General features: G+C 35.3%; 1 protein-coding gene across 1 annotated transcript in view; it reads left to right on the forward strand.

The window, feature by feature from the left end:
* The window catches only part of LOC121414181 (transmembrane protein 181-like), a 29,265-nt gene extending 21,719 nt beyond the window's left edge, over window positions 1–7,546 (forward strand). Inside the window, exons 10-16 of the mRNA XM_041607255.1 lie at window positions 1,612–1,761; window positions 2,725–2,827; window positions 3,807–3,858; window positions 5,017–5,099; window positions 5,935–6,024; window positions 6,821–6,887; window positions 7,410–7,546. Coding sequence (XP_041463189.1) covers window positions 1,612–1,761; window positions 2,725–2,827; window positions 3,807–3,858; window positions 5,017–5,099; window positions 5,935–6,024; window positions 6,821–6,887; window positions 7,410–7,482 — 618 coding nt within the window. The 3' untranslated portion in view covers window positions 7,483–7,546. The remainder of the gene's footprint in view (window positions 1–1,611; window positions 1,762–2,724; window positions 2,828–3,806; window positions 3,859–5,016; window positions 5,100–5,934; window positions 6,025–6,820; window positions 6,888–7,409) is intronic.
* Window positions 7,547–18,917: the final 11,371 nt, after the last annotated feature.

Here is an 18,917-nt window from a genome sequence, read left to right on the forward strand (position 1 = left end):
GGGTCGTAAAAAGTATAGTTTTCAACCACTCTTGAGCTCTTATTGTTTATTTGGTTGTGTTTTGTTGTTGTTTTTTTTTGGAGGGGAAGGGGAAATAGAGTATAAAGGCAATTATTTTTTTCATAACTGAATAAGTATTATCACTGTTATTTTGGTTTATTCCATAAAAAGAAAGTGATGTTTATTTTTCAAAGAGTGCCAACGACCTCTTATTTCGAGCATAGTCTAAATTTTTGATGTGTTTTAACCCTGTGGGGCTGAAGTTATCAGCAAAACACAAAAAGTTCCATTACCGCAAGTGATACTTGATGGATAACTACATTTTATCTCATTTTTTACCAGTCAAGTTGCGAGAATCTTTGAGCATGCAGAATCAGATGCGAACTATCAGTGAAAGTGAACAATTGCATCAGAAAATAATTTCATTTAGGGACTACCCCCAAATTGAAATTGACTTTTATAGTCAGAATACATGTTTTTTGGCTCACCTGCAAAGCAGAGTGAGACTATACATGTAGGCCCCCCTTTTTCGACGGCGGCGGCGTCAACATCAAATCTTAACCTGAGGTTAAGTTTTTGAAATGACATCAAAACTTAGAAAGTATATGGACCTAGTTCATGAAACTTGGCCATAAGGTTAATCACGTACTACTGAATATCCTATTAGAGTTTCATGTCACATGACCTAGGTCAAAGGTCATTTTGGGTCAATGAACTTAGACCATGTTGGGGGAATTAACATCAAAATCTTAACCTGAGGTTAAGTTTTTGAAATGTCATCATAACTTAGAAAATATATGGACCTAGTTCATTAAACTTGGACATAAGGTTAATCAAGTATCACCAAACATCCTGCCTGAGTTTCATGTCACATGACCAAGGTCAAAGGTCATTTAAGGTCAATGAACTTTGGCCGATTTGGAGTATCTGTTGAATTACCATCATAACTTTGTAAGTTTTTGGATCTGATTCATGAAACTTGGACATAATAGTAATCAAGTATCACTGAATATCCTGTGCAAGTTTCAGGTCACATGATCAAGGTCAAAAGTCATGTGAGGTCAATGAATTTTGGCCACATTGGGGGTATTTGTTAAATTACCATCCTATATCTGTAAGTGTATTGGTCTAGTTCATAAAACTTTGAAATAAGAGTAACCGTATTACTGAACATGTTGTGAGAGTTAAAGTAGTTTTCAAAGTCATCACTGCTGCTATGTTGAATCGCGTGATGCAGGTGAGAGGGCCAGAGGCATTCCACATGTTATTAACAAAGTGAGCTTGTTTTTCTGGGAAGAATTTTGCTTTACAAATTTAAATGGCATTTTTGGTCATAAGAGAATAGCTCTCAACAAAGTAATGTACAGTTCTATGTAATAATGGTGCTATACATAAGTCTTTATGCATAGCAGTCTTTAAAAAATGTGGAGCTAATTGCGATGCAATACCAGGAAAATTATTTGCTGTTTTTTTTCTAAAGTGCGCCTATAGTAATAATGTAGGTCTAAATACATTGTATTTTCTGGCCTACATTATTTTGCTTTAGAGTATTTAAACAATTGGTCATTACTAATATTCTGTTATTATTTTGTGGGCTTTATTTTTTTTCAGAGTGATAGAAAATGGGTCAAGTTTTACTTGATCAAGCTATTAATAGTTGGTGTGCTATGGGTTTCAACATTGGTCCTAACGTCATGGCAGTTATACTGCAGTCTCTACGACCCAACCTTCAACTACAAAGTCGATTCAGGGGACTTCATCGTAAGTCTTTGCTTATATGTTATGAATTTTTCTACATTGTGAGGCCTTTTAAAATATCAATGATATTATACCGATGTGCCAACTAATATGATTTCGCTATCTTTCGAATGATTTACAGTGACAATATATTACTCAGTAAAATAAGATATTCTGTGAAAATTAATTCTAAAAGTTTTGTTTAATATATAATCTATAAGTGGGAAAAGTCAAAATCAAGTGATACCCGTCAAAAGCTTGGAAATAGTGGTAATCATATGGTATGAATTCTATGTCGTGTAATCAAGATCCAAGGTTACTTGTGGTCATTCAACTTGGCCCTTTTGAGTTACATATATCATTAAACAAAACTACCGGGGCATAAGATTTATGATTTTAAAGAGGATTTTGAAATTTGGATCCTACTCTGTTAAACTTTAATATTATACAGATATTGCCTACCTAGAGCTTGAATATAACATTTCCTCTCCCCGAAGGAAAATATAGTTTCGGAGGGGAGTTGAAATGTTATTTATTAAAAAGATAGACCAGGCAATATCTGTTATATAGTCTATGTGGATTCGCCATTAGAGATTGCATTCATCATCTGGCTCTCTGATTAACCCAAAATTCTTGTTGCAGCTCTGATCCATTTACGTCATAATAGACAAATTTTGGAAAGTACATCAAGCGTGTTCTTCATGCATTCGTGCCGTCAAAACCTAGAATATTACTAATGCGATCTTCGCAGCTATTGTCACGTGATGGCGTATTGACCTATCACAGATTGGAATCTACATCACCTATGAAATATAATGCTTTAGGTCATTTTGCCTCCGACGAAGATTCTGCTAGGATCGAAAGCTTAGGCCCCTTTTGACTCTCTCTTATTTACTCCATTGGCTCTTTTTTTAGATAAGCAGTTTTCAGCAGCTTCTTTTTGCCAATATAATGCTTTATCAGATTCTGTACTGTTACCATTGGCAGGGTATGGTGATATTCTTCCTAGTTGTTGGAGGGTTTTATGTTCTCTATCTGCTCTTCCTGGTTATTAGAGCCTTCACAGAACTACGCTCGCTTCCATACATGAGTAAGTACGCCGGCGGTGCAACTATTGCCCCACAGGCTCTTGTAAACTATTGCTTCCTGTCTCACTTTCCACTGGAATGAATTGTAGGTTGCGTATTCCAGGTCAAAGGTTATTTCTGGTCATTGAACTTGGCTCTTGAACCTCTTGAATGAAGACATTCTACATTTGTGTCTTGAATGAGGTCATTTTTTTATAAAGGGTCTTTATAGAACTTTGCTCATCGCCAGATGAGAAACTGCATTGATGTCATAAAAAACTATGCACTCCGGTACTATAGCAAAATTATCGCCTTGCATGTCATGCATTAAAAAAGCTATTGCCTGGTGCTAAAATAGTCACTTCTTCAATGTATATTATTAAAACTCTTGACCATTTTAGAAGTAACCCTCATAAAAGAAACTTCTTTCCATCAATGCATGTCTTTGATGTTTAATTAAACTATTTGTTTGGAACAAGAAAACTTTTTGAACCAAGAAACTCTTTTTTATTTAAACATCTCACGGGGCCCATAACACAAAGCTTCACAATTACTGTACATTTTTACTGTACATTTTTAATGTTTTATCACTATGGCCGTATTCTGAAGTCGGGTTTAACTTAATAAACTCAGGTTTAAAGTTGTGGTGTAAGTATGGATAGCCAGTTGTTACATAAATCACTAACAGTTACAGATATTATATTTCAGCTCATTTGGCTCTCAAATCATTCATAACTGTCTAGGAAGTTTAAATGGATGATTGTCTTCACCATTGATGAATCAGGAAAGAGCACAGTAAACATAACAAACAACTTAATTAAAAAAAATGACACTTTTGGCTTCCCATGATTCTAGCACAGAGTTAGACCATGGTCTATAAATTTAAAATGATTTCAGAATACTGGCCTATGTGGTAATATTGTTGAGATATGTATTTGAACAAAAAAAATAACTGCTGTTGTTCCACTGGAAATAATAATAATGTCATTTATTTTCTTCTAGATCTGAGGTTAAAGGTCATGACGATGCTTATGCTAGTGGTAGTTGTATCAACGTAAGTAGAAAGCTACTGTATTTGTCCCCCAGTTGGGTGGGTGTTAATGTTAATGAATATTGGGTCCCCATAATTTGCTTGCTCTCTTATTTTGGGTAAAACCTCATTCTCAACTATGGAATGATGTTTATAAGTAGTTTTTGTGTTTGGCTGATTTCTTAAATTTAGCCACAGTACCGAACCTCTAAAAATTAATTCTAATTAAGACTTGGGCCCATACATTACTTTAATGCTTGGTCCCGCTTCACTTAAAACGGAAAAGAATCTTGCCATCTGTTTAAAAACGTTATGTATCCATTGCGTACTCTTTGCAAACATGTTTCATATGCTCTGTATCCATCTAGCATCCGTCCACTGTGGTTTGATTGTTCACCCATTCCATCCATTGTCTAGAGCAGATTGAAACGGATGGAGCTACCATGAAATTTTTCTTGTCCGCTGTATCTGTTATGAATACGTTTTGTGTCTGTCGTCCAGTGGGACTAAATGAAATCCTAAACATTGAGTAGTCCTAAAAATTTTAGAGTTGTGTCCAAACATCAGTTGAATGCCTTTGATTAATTATTTTGCCCAAAACAAAAACAGTGGCAGCAATTATCTGTTTTGTTATTTTTGGGGGCATCACCTGTGTCTGGGAGGCAAAAGCGAACTGAATAACTTTGACCCGCAGGTCTCTCCTCACGATGTAACTTATTGGGGGAATGCAAGTCGAGCACTTCACTGGGGTTCCCCCACTGAGCAAATAGTTCAGTGGGTTATTAACGTGCAGAGGTGGTGACACTAATCTACACCAGGGGAGCGTTTCATCAACATTTCCATCCGACAAGTTGTCAGGTCTGACAACTTTCCTTGATTATGATTGGCTGAGAGGCACTGTTACCATAGTAACTGTCGGATAAAACAGTACTTGTCGGATAAAACGTCTGACAAGTCCTTTCATGAAACGCTCCCCGGGCCTCTATTTAATATCCTCTCTGAGGGATAGTGTTTTCCAATGTAACGTAGCCCACATCTATGAAATAGGGGAGGTACACATTACACACAACGCAGGCTTCAGACATCCACCTAGGGCTGGACTTGAATCCAGGATATTTGGTCTTACCAACTGAGCTCTCTCATATATACATGTGTATTGTTTTATTTGCATTTACGCTACAGGATAACAATCACCATCATGCGATATGGAGTCAACATTCTAAATGAAAACTTTGTGACGGAGCTCTCGACGTACTACAAAAACTATATCCTTTCCATAACCTTTTTGTCTGAAAATTTTTCTTAATTTTTTTTCAATTTATTTTCATGAAATTGCGGTTGGCATTTCATTTATAGGGATGGCACTTCTCAGGCTCAATCCTGAAAGGCTTCTTCAACTTTTTATGTTGAGATTATGGAAAGAAGAGGATGAGAGTTACTAAGACTTTGGTCACATTTGCTCTAAGGCGGCCGTACAGCTAGTCGAAAACAGCCGTTTTAACATTTTTTCTCCAACTACATATACGTGGTATAAATTAAAATCAATAAAACTGCTGTTTTTGACTCGCCGTACTGCCGCCGTAGAGCAAATGTGACCAAGGTATAAGAGAGAATAAAGGACCCAACTAATTATTACCATTATATAATGCAAAAATATCAGACAACAAATGCTATATTTTTTGCACCCCAGTGTTTAAGGCCACTTCAGTGACAGGTATTTCAGAGTGCACAAGTGTTGTGGCTCAGTGGATAAGTCTCCGGACTTTGACCCACAAGGTCAGGGGTTTGAATCCCACAGCAGCACTCGCATCCTTTGGCAAGGCATCAATCTACATGTGCCACTCTCCAGTCAGGTCTAGTAAATGTAGGAAGGAATTTCTTGAATTTTTTAGTGCCCATACAGAGTAGCCATGCTAAAGCCAGCATGCTAATAGTTTGTGGCACTTGTCATTTATTGTATAAAACGCTTTATAAATGATACATATCCTTTATTAAACCTTCAGTTGTTTTAAAAAAAGGAAGAAAAAAATTGAAATCTGTTGGAGCAACAAAAGCTGCTCTCTGTGCTAATTTTTTGTTTCCTTGACTAAATTTCTTTACGTGCTGAGTTCCTGGCCTTCTACAGCCTTCTGAACTGCTATCTCTTCACCATGGCATTTGTGTATTCACCCTCAAAGAATGCTCATAAAGGTAACATCCTTCTCTTTTCTTAATTGTTAGGCCCCATTTTGGGCCTTTACAGGCGTACACATGTAGGTTGCCATTACAAAGATAATATGTAGAAAATTCTTGAACTTGATTTGTGTTGTATATAATATTCGTATGGATACAGAAACACCCAGGGAAGAAAACAAATATCAGTGCAGACACTTTTAAGATAACTGTGACCTAAAAATCATAATTCTTTTCATATTTTGTTGATGATCATCATAAAGTGCACACACTGGAAATACTATTATTATTGTGATTATCATCATCATTATTATTAATTCAATCTACATGTACATTTCACAAATATGATCATAACAACATACAAAAAGTAACATTACAAATATCAGTTGACTTTGTTTATCTATTCGCGGTGATTATTATTATTTGTTTGGCGTCACCTGTGCCTGGGAGGCGAAAAGCGAACTGAATCACTATGACCAGCAGGTCTCTCCTCCCGATATAAATTGGGGGGAATACAGGTGGACCACTACACCGGGGTTTCCCCCTACTCTTATACGAATAGTGCAGTGGGTTCTTAACGTGCAAAGGTGGTGACTCTCCTCTACACGGGGCCTCCATTTAACGTCCTATCCGAGGGACGGAGCGTTTTCCATTGTAACATAGCCTGCATCTATGAAACATGGGAGAGACGTTTACACACAACGCACTGGCTTCAGTCATCCCCCCGGGGTGGACTCGAACCCACGATCTTTGGTAATGGTATAATATCATTTGATATCGATTGATAATGGTATAATATAATTTGTTCTTTCAGACACATACTTCAAGGATAATCCAACATTCTCCATGCTAAATGAATCTGAGGATGAGCTTATCTATGGGTAAGAAATTGACACCATCTATTCAAATGCATATATTTTCATTTCCATCACAAGAAATGAATAAATGGAAGTAATTCAGGTGTAGGATTATTTTTTTCCTTGTTGCAAAAGTGCATAGAATTTCTTATGTGTTTCAGTGATCAATATTCTAGTACATGCACGCTGTGTATTATGGCTTTAGAAAGATGGATTGTTAATTATACTATGAAAAACTATTGAAATTTATTTGTTAACTAATTATTCTTATTAAGGCATGAATTCATACTTTGGCTGTTGTTTTTTAAATACAATTTAAAAACTGAACTTAAGTCTGGAAACTTTTTAGCTTTTTATCTATGTATATTGAAGAAATAGATATACAATGTACATGTATCAGCAGTCATGGAATATTGCAGCATGATTTTTCCTGTCACAGATTCATTGTACAAACTGTTGAGAAGCAGGGGCGGGGGGTTGAAAAGCCACCCTCCCCTACCCCCTCCCGAGCTAGTTAGGATTATACTTTCTTTCAATTCCTTACAGGAGTGACAGTGAAGATGGTGTACACACGTCACTGACGGGAAACAACAGACACATGGCTAACGAGGAGGAGTGAAAGAGGTTCTTCCCTACCATGAAGCGATACCATCCAAAGATTTGATTCGTCCCTTTCAACAAGATACTAGTAGTAGATTAGATGCACAAGTGGTTTATGATCTGTCTCCTCCCATGCAAACTGGCTTAATTTTCAACATTTTATTATTTTTTTTTTATCTTAGTGTTTTTTTTTCTTGGTTGATCAAAATGTCTTACAAAAACCTGATATGTCCCTTTAACCCTATCTAGGCCGGGGGGGGCCTCAGAGGCCCCCCCCTCAACAAATCGCGCAATATTTTCGCCGCGCGAAATTTTTTTACCGCGCCACTCGCTGACTTTTTACTTTCAAGTCTTGCGCAACTTTTGAGACCAACTTTGCGTCCTCCGGGTACGTGGTTCTGAAATTATGCAACATTATGTAAGTGCATGTCAGACCGAAAATTGCTCAAAAACGTGATTTCGTGTACAAAGTCAATGCAAATTGTGTTTTCAACCAAAATTCATAAATGTATGATTATTTTTAGTTTTGCTGCTCTAAATGTATTTATTTTATGCTTTTTATGATCACAGAAGAGTCCCCAACAAATTTCATTGAAAAAACAATGAAAAACAAAAGGTCAAAAAACAAAGAAATACATAAGAAATTGCAAAAAACAATAAAATACATAAGAAAATGATTTGATATCGCAATTTTTTTCATGTACACTTGCTAAGAACACCACAAAGAGTTTCTATACCAAAAATTAGTACATTTGGAGCTTTATTTAGGGAGTTAGAGGAAAAAGTATGATTTCGCATACTAATTACGCATAAATTAGCATAATCACTTGATAGTGACTCACACGAAAAAAATTACTATACATTCTTGGAGATTATGTCCCAGGCAACCAGCATGCCAATTTTCGGCGCGATCGCGCGGTCGACGGCCGAGATCTTAGGGGGGGGCCTGGGAGGCCCCCCCCCCCCGGCCATATGAACTCCCAAAATACCCCGGCCTAGATAGGGTTAAACCAGTAGCATGTAGTCGGCATGTGATTCAGGTTTTGATCTGACGTTACGTGCGGAAACTTGCTCAACATGTCAACGTTCTTTGTTCCATTTGGTATTACTTGTGTGTTGAGTTTTGTGTGGGAAGGGGGAGGGCTGATAGAAGAGTCATATAAAAAAAAGTACATCATACAGATTTTGATGTGGTTTTACTCTTGAAAACTCGATCAATTTGCAAAAGTGGTTTGCTATCTGTCACTTGCAAAGTTGCTTTTTTTTTATCTTTCGGGGGGGTACGATTTTGCTTCTTTTTTTTATTTCATAGAAAGATATAATCCAAATTTAGCACTTCATATGACTCTTAAAATGAAACAGCAAATAAACATTAGTTGGTCACAAATTTGTCCTATGGTATCTGTAATCTTGCTCCATTTTTAAAGTTTTGGAATTCTTTTGTTTTCAAATTTGTGATTTTTTGTATAATTGTGTATTATTTTGAATGAAAAAAGATGCCATCCAGATGTTTGATATGTCCCTTTAAACAAAAACGCAGATAGCACAACACAGATATGATCTTTTTTTAAATCTTTTTTTACATACATGCGGTTTTACTCTGTTTTTAGCTCATCTTTTTTTTCATTTGTGAATATTTTTCAAGAGATGCTTTCCTAGGATGCGATACATTCTTCTAAAAAAAATGGTAATTCATATTGTAGACACTTTTAATTTATTTTCAGTCTAAAAAACTGGCAGCCAAATATTTGATCTACACCCTTTCAATAGTAGCTACGCATACTGCAGTTGATTGATAAATCTAGTAATGATTAAAATACCCAATAGTGTAATACAAAAAAATATATTTGGGTTGTTAGCTTCCTTGTATTCTTGATTGTATTCAATAATTATTTTCACAATTTTTTTTTTATTTAAGAGATTTGGGTAGGGGGACTATTCTGCAAACTTACCCTACATATTTCCAACATGGGACCAAAATGTTAAAAAAGAGTGGTCCCTTGTAGGAATACAGGCTGTGACTATAATTTATCGAAAATTGTGCATTTAAAGGAAACCAAAACCCAAGAAGAGAAGCTATCTTATTGGAAAGAGTAAAATGGGAGGAAAAATCTAAAACAAGTTTCATCAAAATTGGTAATGAAATACATGTAAGCAAGTTGTCAACGTTTAAAAAGTCTCGTATTTTTGATGGGGATCCTCACATTGTCAAACATGCTTCAAAATGGCTGATTTTGTGGACAACTCTCAATTTGTTTTGTCCACAAATTTTCAGATTTTCCCCTTTATTTACATATTTCGCATTCTCTCCTGACCTCGACACATGTGGTGTGAATTGTATTTTTCCATGACGTTTGTTGTGCTCAGGAGGCAAGATGCAATTTGAAAGATGAGGAAAATCTGAAAATTTGTTTGTAAGATTTGTACATGTGTGCAGTTCTGACAATTAAAAAAAACAAGAGCTCATAGCTATTGTAAAATGGCATTGTTTGACCATTGTAGGAGAACTGTATAAGGAGGCTGTGTTAATTGTACTAGAAATGCAAAGTTTAAAAAAAAATGTTATGCGTGAGATTTTCATGACTCTGCGTCTCTGCGCGTGTGCGGCCGGTACTTACACTTGTACGTTTCGAAAAGGTGCGCGCACGAGATATGGGCTTCATCATGATATCGATCCATACTACAAAACATGCGATGCGCGCACGCATCATTGTATAACGTACTAGATGTGCGCTGACTGCACTCTTGATTCGTCTCACATACCGGGGTAGAGTTGTCCACAAAATCAGCCATTTTGAAGCACGTTTGACAATGTGAGGATCCTCACCGAAATTAAAACAAGACTTTTTAAACGCTGACAACTTGCGTATTTCATAATCGACTTTTATAAAAACTTGTTTTAAATTTTTCCTCTCATTTTACTCTTTCCAATAAGATTACTTCTCTTCTTGGGTTTTGGTTTCCTTTAAATGCACAATTTTCCTACAGCGTGTGCACAGAGCTGCCAACCATTACGTTTTTGCCGTAATTATTACCATTTTGGGAACAAAATTACGACAATAGGTTTTATCTCCGTAAAATACAATTCTCTATAAAAGAAATGCCTGTTTTCGTAAAACTTACACAATTTGAAGTAATTTCTATGAATGTAGTAGTATGTTTAGATACTAAATGTAAATGTCATTTGTGGGTCAATATTTCAAAGCGCAGTCATGAGAATCACTGAACGCAGGTTGTCATTCCCAAAGGGGCGTGTTCGAAATTCCCAATTTGGGGGGAAATTCCTCTCTTTTTGCCATTATGATCCCTTATTTTGTATTTCGTTGCACACAGTTTGCAGCTTTGTGTTCACAATGCAGGACTTATTTTGATGGGTTTAGGAACGTGATGTTGCCCTACATTTGTTAAAGTAGGGCAGCCTAGTGTTGTAGTAAATAGTCTTCCATCAGTCATTGTGTATAGGGAAGATGTGTGTTTTACAATATTCTTTGTGGTTGCCAATGCACACTGAATTATATAACAGTTGGGTAGATATTGCTGATTTCTCTTTATTCGCATTTTTGACTGATACTTTTATTCTTAAATCTCCAAATGAAAGCTTTTTGTAGTTTCATATATACATGTATACAGGGCCGTCACCAGCTTTTTTCTAGGGGGGGTGTTTTTTATGAAAAAAAAACACAAAAACACAAAAAACAACGTATTAACTCAATTTCATGCAGTTATATAGCCCGCCGGCCAGATCTTTTTCAAAAGAGCCCTCAAAGTATCCCTACCCCCCCCCTCCAGTTTTTTTTTTTTTTTTAATTTTTTTTTGGTTCTGAAGGGGGTGCGTTCGCACCCTCCGCACCCCCCCTGGCGACGGCCCTGTGTATATGAATTTACACAAGCGAAATTATTTTATTTGAGCTCTCTCAGCTTCCTGTTTTAGTATATAGTACTGGCTTACAACTTCCAAGAAAAGTTCTGATCTTATTAACCCCCTATTACCTTGCCAATTAAGTTCCAAAATAATTGTTGGATATTGAAATATACTTGTACTTGCCTTGGTTAAGCCTGTAAAATATGGACAGATTGAAGAAAAATCTTATACTAAGGGATGGTCCATGGAACAGACATAATACTTTGAGAGCCTCACACTTTGAAATTTACAGAATTCCAACAGTTCTTGCTGAGTTTATCAGATACATTTGACATTCATTCACTGATGCAATACATTCCCTGTAGAACTGTTCAGTTTGTTTGAATACTGGAAGTTTGAGAATGTGATGCCTTGGAACTTGCTGAATTGCGTATTCGTATGCTGGAACTGCCTGGAGACAAAATTCGACTTTCCGTTAATAGAATATTTAGTGAAGACTATTATAACTTCCCTGAACTTTGGGGTTTATGCTTATGCCATCAGATGTATTCTCAAATGCCTTTGGGGTTTTTTCTGTACTAATTCTTCTTTATATGTACATGTAATAAAGCATAGATCCAGTGATTAAACATGTATGTGTTTTTTTTATAGCAGTTAACACATCAGCACAGCATCTAACACTTTCAAAATTATTTAGCACCACGGTCTTGAAAATAGAGATGTCAGTTTGCATTTTTGTTTTGTTTTGTTTTTCCTTTTTCGGGCAACAAGTGATTGAGACATGTAATAGATTCAATGTTATGTGTAAACATAATATTCTTCTTTTTACTTTGTAAAAGTTAAAATGTGTGACAATTTTTTTTCTAAAAAAACATTTCCACAAAGGAAATTTTCAGCATGTAGATTATTATGTATATATTTGCTTAGTTATGAAACAGGCTGTTATTTTTAGTGAGTGGTAAATGCATTATTTCAGAAAGTGTGTGTTTGATACTTAAATGTTTTTTCCCCTTTAGTCGTTATAATATCAAACTTATGTCGATTTCTGTCCACCTTCATACCCTAATCTGTTTTCCTAGTTTTCAAGATGGATCATATATGTTATACCGTACGGTATAAGAGAGCAATCTTTATATTTCGCCTACATTTATCATATTAGTTCATGTACCAAAAGAGGCGAGTGATGTAATGCATCACAGTAATGAAAATTATAGGCCCGTATTCTGAAGTCAGGTTTAACTTAGATCATGGTCTAACTCTGCCAAAATTATGGAAAGCCAAAAACGTCAAAACTTTTAAACTTTCCTTAAATTGTATCTTTCTTACGTATACTGTGATCTTCCTACCTCATGAATGGTGAAGAGAGCTACCTTGTTTATCCATCCGAAACAGTTAAAATGATTTGAGAGAAAAATTGTAGTTCATACAGTGAAATTATACTGTTTATACTGATTTATGCTACTATCGGACATCCATACTTAAACCACACTTCTAAACAAGAGTTTTAATTAAACCCGATTTCAGAATGCGGGCCATAGAATCAAGGAAGAAGGGCATAATATTATCAAAGAATATTCATACTTGGCAAAAGTGAAATATATTCTCCAACTTTCTTTGGGGTTTGTTCATGTTTTCTTATGACATACAGTGTACTATTTTTATTAGTAGTAATAGTAGTAGTGGAGATGTTATATCCTGGGGTGGTATTCTGTAACTTTGTCATAACTTTTGTCTTAAATTTTGTCATTTCTCTCCGAGATATGACACCGCTATGATTGTCACAAATCGGTATTCTGAACATTGTCTTTTCCCTGTCATATCTCTCAAAGTTCCCACCCATCTTTTCGGAAGCGAACCAATCAAAATCATCGTTAGTTCCCAGTTGGAGCCCTTCTAGCCAATAGGAAAGCCCTGTGGCAGGTAGGGCGTATCCCCAAAACAGTTGCTGGCATCGCGCAACTACGCGTATATTGATGCGCTTAATTACAAAGAGAGACAGGGAGCTGTGAAGGATTTTAGAGGAGAAGTAGAAAAGTAAGGAAAACAGAGAAAAAAAAGAGGAATAAATATGTAGGGCCTAACTAATTGTAGCATGAAAAAATAATTTTGAAAATTGTCATGGAAGATGAGTGAAACTAATACCACAATCTAATCTAAATGATATAATTATTTGCTTGACATTCAGTCGGCAGGGTATCGGGATATTTGGTACTAAAAGATATGACAAAAAGGATTACGCGCATTTAAAGCCGCGTATTTTTGGTGCGCGATAAAGAGAAGAGACAAAATTTATGACAATTTTTGTGACAAAAGTTATGACATCCACCAGAATACCGATTTTGTCATATCTCTGAGATAAGATAAAATATGGAGAAAAGACAATGTTCAGAATACCGCCTTTGTATTCATATACAGGAAAATTAATGATCAGACGTTAAGAACACTCTAACAAAATACAAAGATTTTTTTCCTATATATTTTGCTTAGAATAAAGCCTAGCCCAGCAAATGTGAAATTTGGAATGCCTTTACAAGGGGTTGCTTATAAAGAGGTCCCCCTCCCTTTACTATTATTCTTACAAGCGTTTGTTATATTCTGATTTTTTTTAGCCCAGCATGTGAAATTTTGAACAACCTTTATGAGGTCATGTGTCTTGTGGGTTTTTTTCACTTTAATAAACAATTCAACATTGTCAGTAGAGTGTATTAATTTTGCAATTAGTTCTATAGGATTTCAATGTCAATATTTTTTTAATTATAGCTCTTGTATTTCATGGGGGGAGGTAGTTCCAAGTTTGAGAGAAAGTAAATGCAAATTGTCCTTTGTATTTTTTTTTCATTTCTATGTCTAACTATAATTTTACTTTAATTACCTTATTTATTGATAAACTTTAAAGTTGTTTTTAAGAAGAGAAGCAATATAGTGCTAGTTTTTTTTTTGGGGGGGGGTTAAGACATCTTACATAATTATGAATTTCAGAATTTGATGAAAATACATGTTTTAAGTTATTGATCAGAATTTTTGTTTTTTGTTAAAAGAATCTCAAAGATTTATTCACATTCCTCTCTCTCTTTTTTCCTAATTTTCCATCAAATTTACTCCTATCTAGGGAATGTCCTTTTATACCTGAATTTATTTATTCTTCTCAGCACAAATAAAAGTTGCCTTAAAAAGGGCGAGGGGCATAAATCTTCTTTATTTTTTGATACAGTTGAAAATATGTTGTATTCTATCAGAATTTCTTCACTCTGTATTTATAAACAAGGGTTTTCAATTATCAAGTGTGCAATATTGGGTCAATATGAAAAAAATACCTTTGCTTTCATTAACTGCCAATGTTAATTTCAATAAATCATCTTTATGGGATATATAATTATATTAAAAAGTAATATATTATTGTTATTATTGAATTTGATTGTTTTACCAGGGGGCTTGCTTGCTAGCTTTTTTCCCTGATTTCTTTCTTTCATTGTATTTAACCCCTGCTGGCTTTTCAGTTAGTATTTGATTAAAAATTTGTACATATTTACCTGTGCTTGAAGGGATATAGCTGCAATTACGGAAGATTAATTATCTGTATATACTTTGATCTGGAGTTGCAGAGTATTTTTGGTACCATTTAGTTGTTCTAAGTTATAATGGTTTTCTTTCATGTAGGTAAAAACATATTAGGTGTGTGCGATGTAGTTTAAGATCATTCTCCAGCCAGATTTGTTTTGTATATTGTTACGTTTTGCTAAAAGTCAATGACTTACAAAGTATTATTGAGCCATCTGTTTATGGTTTGCTTACTATACATACAGTGCAGGGATGAATAGGGACTCGTAAGTACTAGCATTTTTAGTAAGAGTTTTGTAGAAAAAAATATATATATATTAATTCATAGGGAAAAGGAAAAAAAGTGATACCTTGTGCTAGTAACCAGCATATTTTTATTTATTTTATATTTGAGTTGAGCAGATATTTGGTTGGAATTGATAAGGACTTAACGAAAATTCTAAAATGTACAAAATTGGTTTACATTTCCATTATGATGTATACCTCATGGTGCGGTTGTATGAAAATAGCTTGCATATGTGAAATGGAAGGCAACATCCTTGGCAGTTTGATGCATGTATTTTCAGATAGTTCTGTTCACATTTGTCTGTTATGTTGATAGGGGCCTTCAATGCCAAGATATTAAGATAAGTGCATCAATTGAAATCCATCATATTCTATATTATTAGGCGTTTTACTGGACTTGTCATTCTCATTGTTTATCCCTGTTTCAACCTCTCCCATGTTGATATTTACCATTCAATCAAACATTCGTGAGTACAGGGATTTAAAATGAAGCCAGGTTTACTGTAAAGAATAATAAGCGGTTGAAATCTATGTTTGTTAATATTGGTGGTGATTTTCAAAGCGACTCCTTTCCTGAAACGCCCTTGGCTTTTTTGTGGGATATTTTGAACACATTGCCTTTTGCAACTGGGGGCCCGGTAACAAAAAGTTTAGCAATGATCATATAACATATTCATTTTTTTATGATCTCATTGACTACAACACATAATTCATCATGAAAATCAAACATATTATTAATTGTTACCCTTTGTGTTACATCTGATTTTGGAATATGTAAGTCCGTTCTGTAATCAGCATTTCAGCTAGCAGCACTCGTAAAGCATAAATGAGATATTTGAGCAGAGTCGCATAATTATTGTCAAATGATCACCATATAGAAGCAGCATACTATATTTTCACTATTTGTTCGGGTGATATTCGTTACATTGTTATGTAATAGTAACAGATAATAACAGTACAAAATAATGTGATGTACATAGTAATATTGGAAAAGGAGAAGTTTACTACAGTATGATAATAAAGTAAAGACAAGTACTATTTAACCCCTTGTGTTTACATCTTTTAATTTTTGCTTACAGTTTCTTACAGTAGGTTCTATTGGATTCATACAGTGATAACAAAACAAATCCGAAAGTTAGTGCTTGTTTAGATTTGTTACCATTATGCTTAGAAATGCTAATTTTTACTGTGTTAAGGAAAAAAGACGAAAAAAAACCGACCGTGCGGAACATTTCTCATACATTTCTCATGCATTTTTAGCCATTTGAATGAAACAGATATATCTAAACATTTTGTAACAACTTTGCCACCAAAATTAGCATTTCTGCCATAAGTAAGCACAATCTTTATCTTTTTGTATCAGCTGTGTTTATTTCTTTTAATTTTTGCTTGCTGTTCCTTACCGTATGATCTACTAGCATTGGATTCATACGGTGATAATAAAACAAATCTGAAAGTTAGTGCTTGTTTGCCTATCATAGCAACGTCTGATTGAGGATGCACCCTCTGATCATGCTTGATAAAAAGTTATACCCCTTCAAGATCCTTACGTCCCTCCCTTTCCAATTCTCTTATTACCCCCCAAGTTTCCAAAACCTGGGGTGAAAGATCATTTGTTTATTCATCCTCAGTCGAAGCTATGGAATAGCCTCCCTCATAACATCAAACAGTGCTTGACTTCTGAAACTTTCAAAAATTACCTCAAAACATTTCTGTTCAATTCTTCTTAATTTCTTTTATAATTTCCTAAAAAGCGCCTTGAGCACTCTACAGAGTGGATTTGGCAAGATATAAGTCTAATCATTAATTGATTAATTAATAATTGTCATTTACTCATTGTGAAGAGGAAGAGAAAGTTGTAAATTTTAAAACCTATGAATATACTTTTGATTGGCAAAAAACATCAATTTTAGATTTGTTACCATTACGCATAGAAATGTTAATTTTCACTGTGTCAAGGAAAAATGACAAAATACAAACTGACCGTGCGGAACATTTCTCCTGCACTTTTAGCCATTTGAAATAAAACAGATATAACTAAACATTTTGTAACAACTTTGCCACCAAAATTAGCATTTCTGCCATAAGTAAGCACAATCTTCATCTTTTTGTATCAGCTGTGTTTATTTCTTATAATTTTTGCTTGCTGTTTCTTACCGTATGATCTACTGGTATTGGATTCATACGGTGATATCAAAACAAATCTGAAAGTTGGTGGTTTTTTGCCTATCATAGCAACGTGTGACTGAGAATGAACCCTCTGATTATGATTAATAATTGTAATTTACTCCTTGTGAAGAGGTAGAGAAAGTTGTAAATAAATGTGTGGGTGTGTGTACAGTGCGTATCAGTAGAAAGTTTACACTTTGAAAAAGTCCTGGCAATTGAAAAATATATAACATTGGTATCGTCTTTTCCCATATGCTCTTGGGTCTGGTCTCATCTATCAAATGAAAGTGAAATTTTTGACAGAATGTTCCTCTTGAGTTCATACTGTCCATTTTTGTAAAGCTCGCAGAAATCGGTTTGTGCATATAACTATTTTGTTGACAATAAGCGAAACTTTGAAATGTCATAACTTTCTTAATTTACATCCGATTTTGATGAAATTTTCAGCTTTGTGCTTGCCTATTTTCTCTTTACAGATTCAAATCAACATTTTTCTGAGGTGGACTTGACCTTTAAAGGGTCCTGGCTTTCAGAACTCCCCCTTTTTAAAAAAATACTTATTATGTTATCTTGTCTTGTACTCTCTTGTATCTTGTCTTGTTTCGTCTTCCTCTTTCTGCTTTTTCTTCTGTCTACTGTGCAACATATCATTCACAACGAACACCTCTTTGTGTGAATAGTTTTGCATTTGTTCAGTAGTTATGTTTACAGCAAAATATTTCGACCTTTTTCTTCCTTCTCTTTTTTCTTTCCTGTATATATACGCATATATGAGTCGACCATATTTTCTTCATTTCCAAGGGGGATCCACACTTTACAAGCTTTGCTTTAGAGTGGATCCCCTCATTTCCATTTATGCTCAATATTATATTGTTTTTTTGTTTTATGAAGTAAGAATGCTCGTCTGTAAAAATGTACTTGATTTGTTTAATATGTTACTTTGTTTTATGTTTTGAATGGAAATGGAAAATAGAGAATTGAATTGAATTGAATAGAACCAAAAACGGTTGGAAATAACTTTGTGAACCCTTTTCTAATTCTTTTAAGATAATAAAAGGTTCCAATTAAGGAACAGAGAAAGGTTCTAAGATTTCTACGAGAGCCAGGCATGCTATTCCTAATGATCACTTTTGCGTTTCGACGGACAGGGCAGGGGTGTCGCGCATAGGCGGCGGAAGCGGGGGACGGGGGGGACGTTTCCCCCCCCCCTAAATTTTAGGTGGGGGGACGGTTCCCCCCCCCTAAATTTAAAAAAAAATTGGGGCGCCTGTCCTATTTTTTACATGTGTCCATCCCAAAATTTCAGGTGGACACCCCCTAAATTTATTGGCTTCCGCCGCCAATGGTGTCGCGCAAGTTATGAAGCTGGGGGTGCACGTACGGGGTGCAGGTGCCCCCTCCCTCTGAGGCAGAGGAGTTCCGACAATGATATAATAAAAAGCATAACACTTTTTACCCCTAAGTTCTGCTATCAACAGCTGATTTTCCTAACTTTAGTGCCACCTCGATCTATAATTAAGATGTGCACTTCCCAATACTCAAACCAACCTACGTACGCCCCTGTGTTGTTCCACGAATGT

Source organism: Lytechinus variegatus, chromosome 4, assembly GCF_018143015.1.
Source record: "Lytechinus variegatus isolate NC3 chromosome 4, Lvar_3.0, whole genome shotgun sequence".
In the NCBI taxonomy this organism is placed as follows: domain Eukaryota; kingdom Metazoa; phylum Echinodermata; class Echinoidea; order Temnopleuroida; family Toxopneustidae; genus Lytechinus; species Lytechinus variegatus.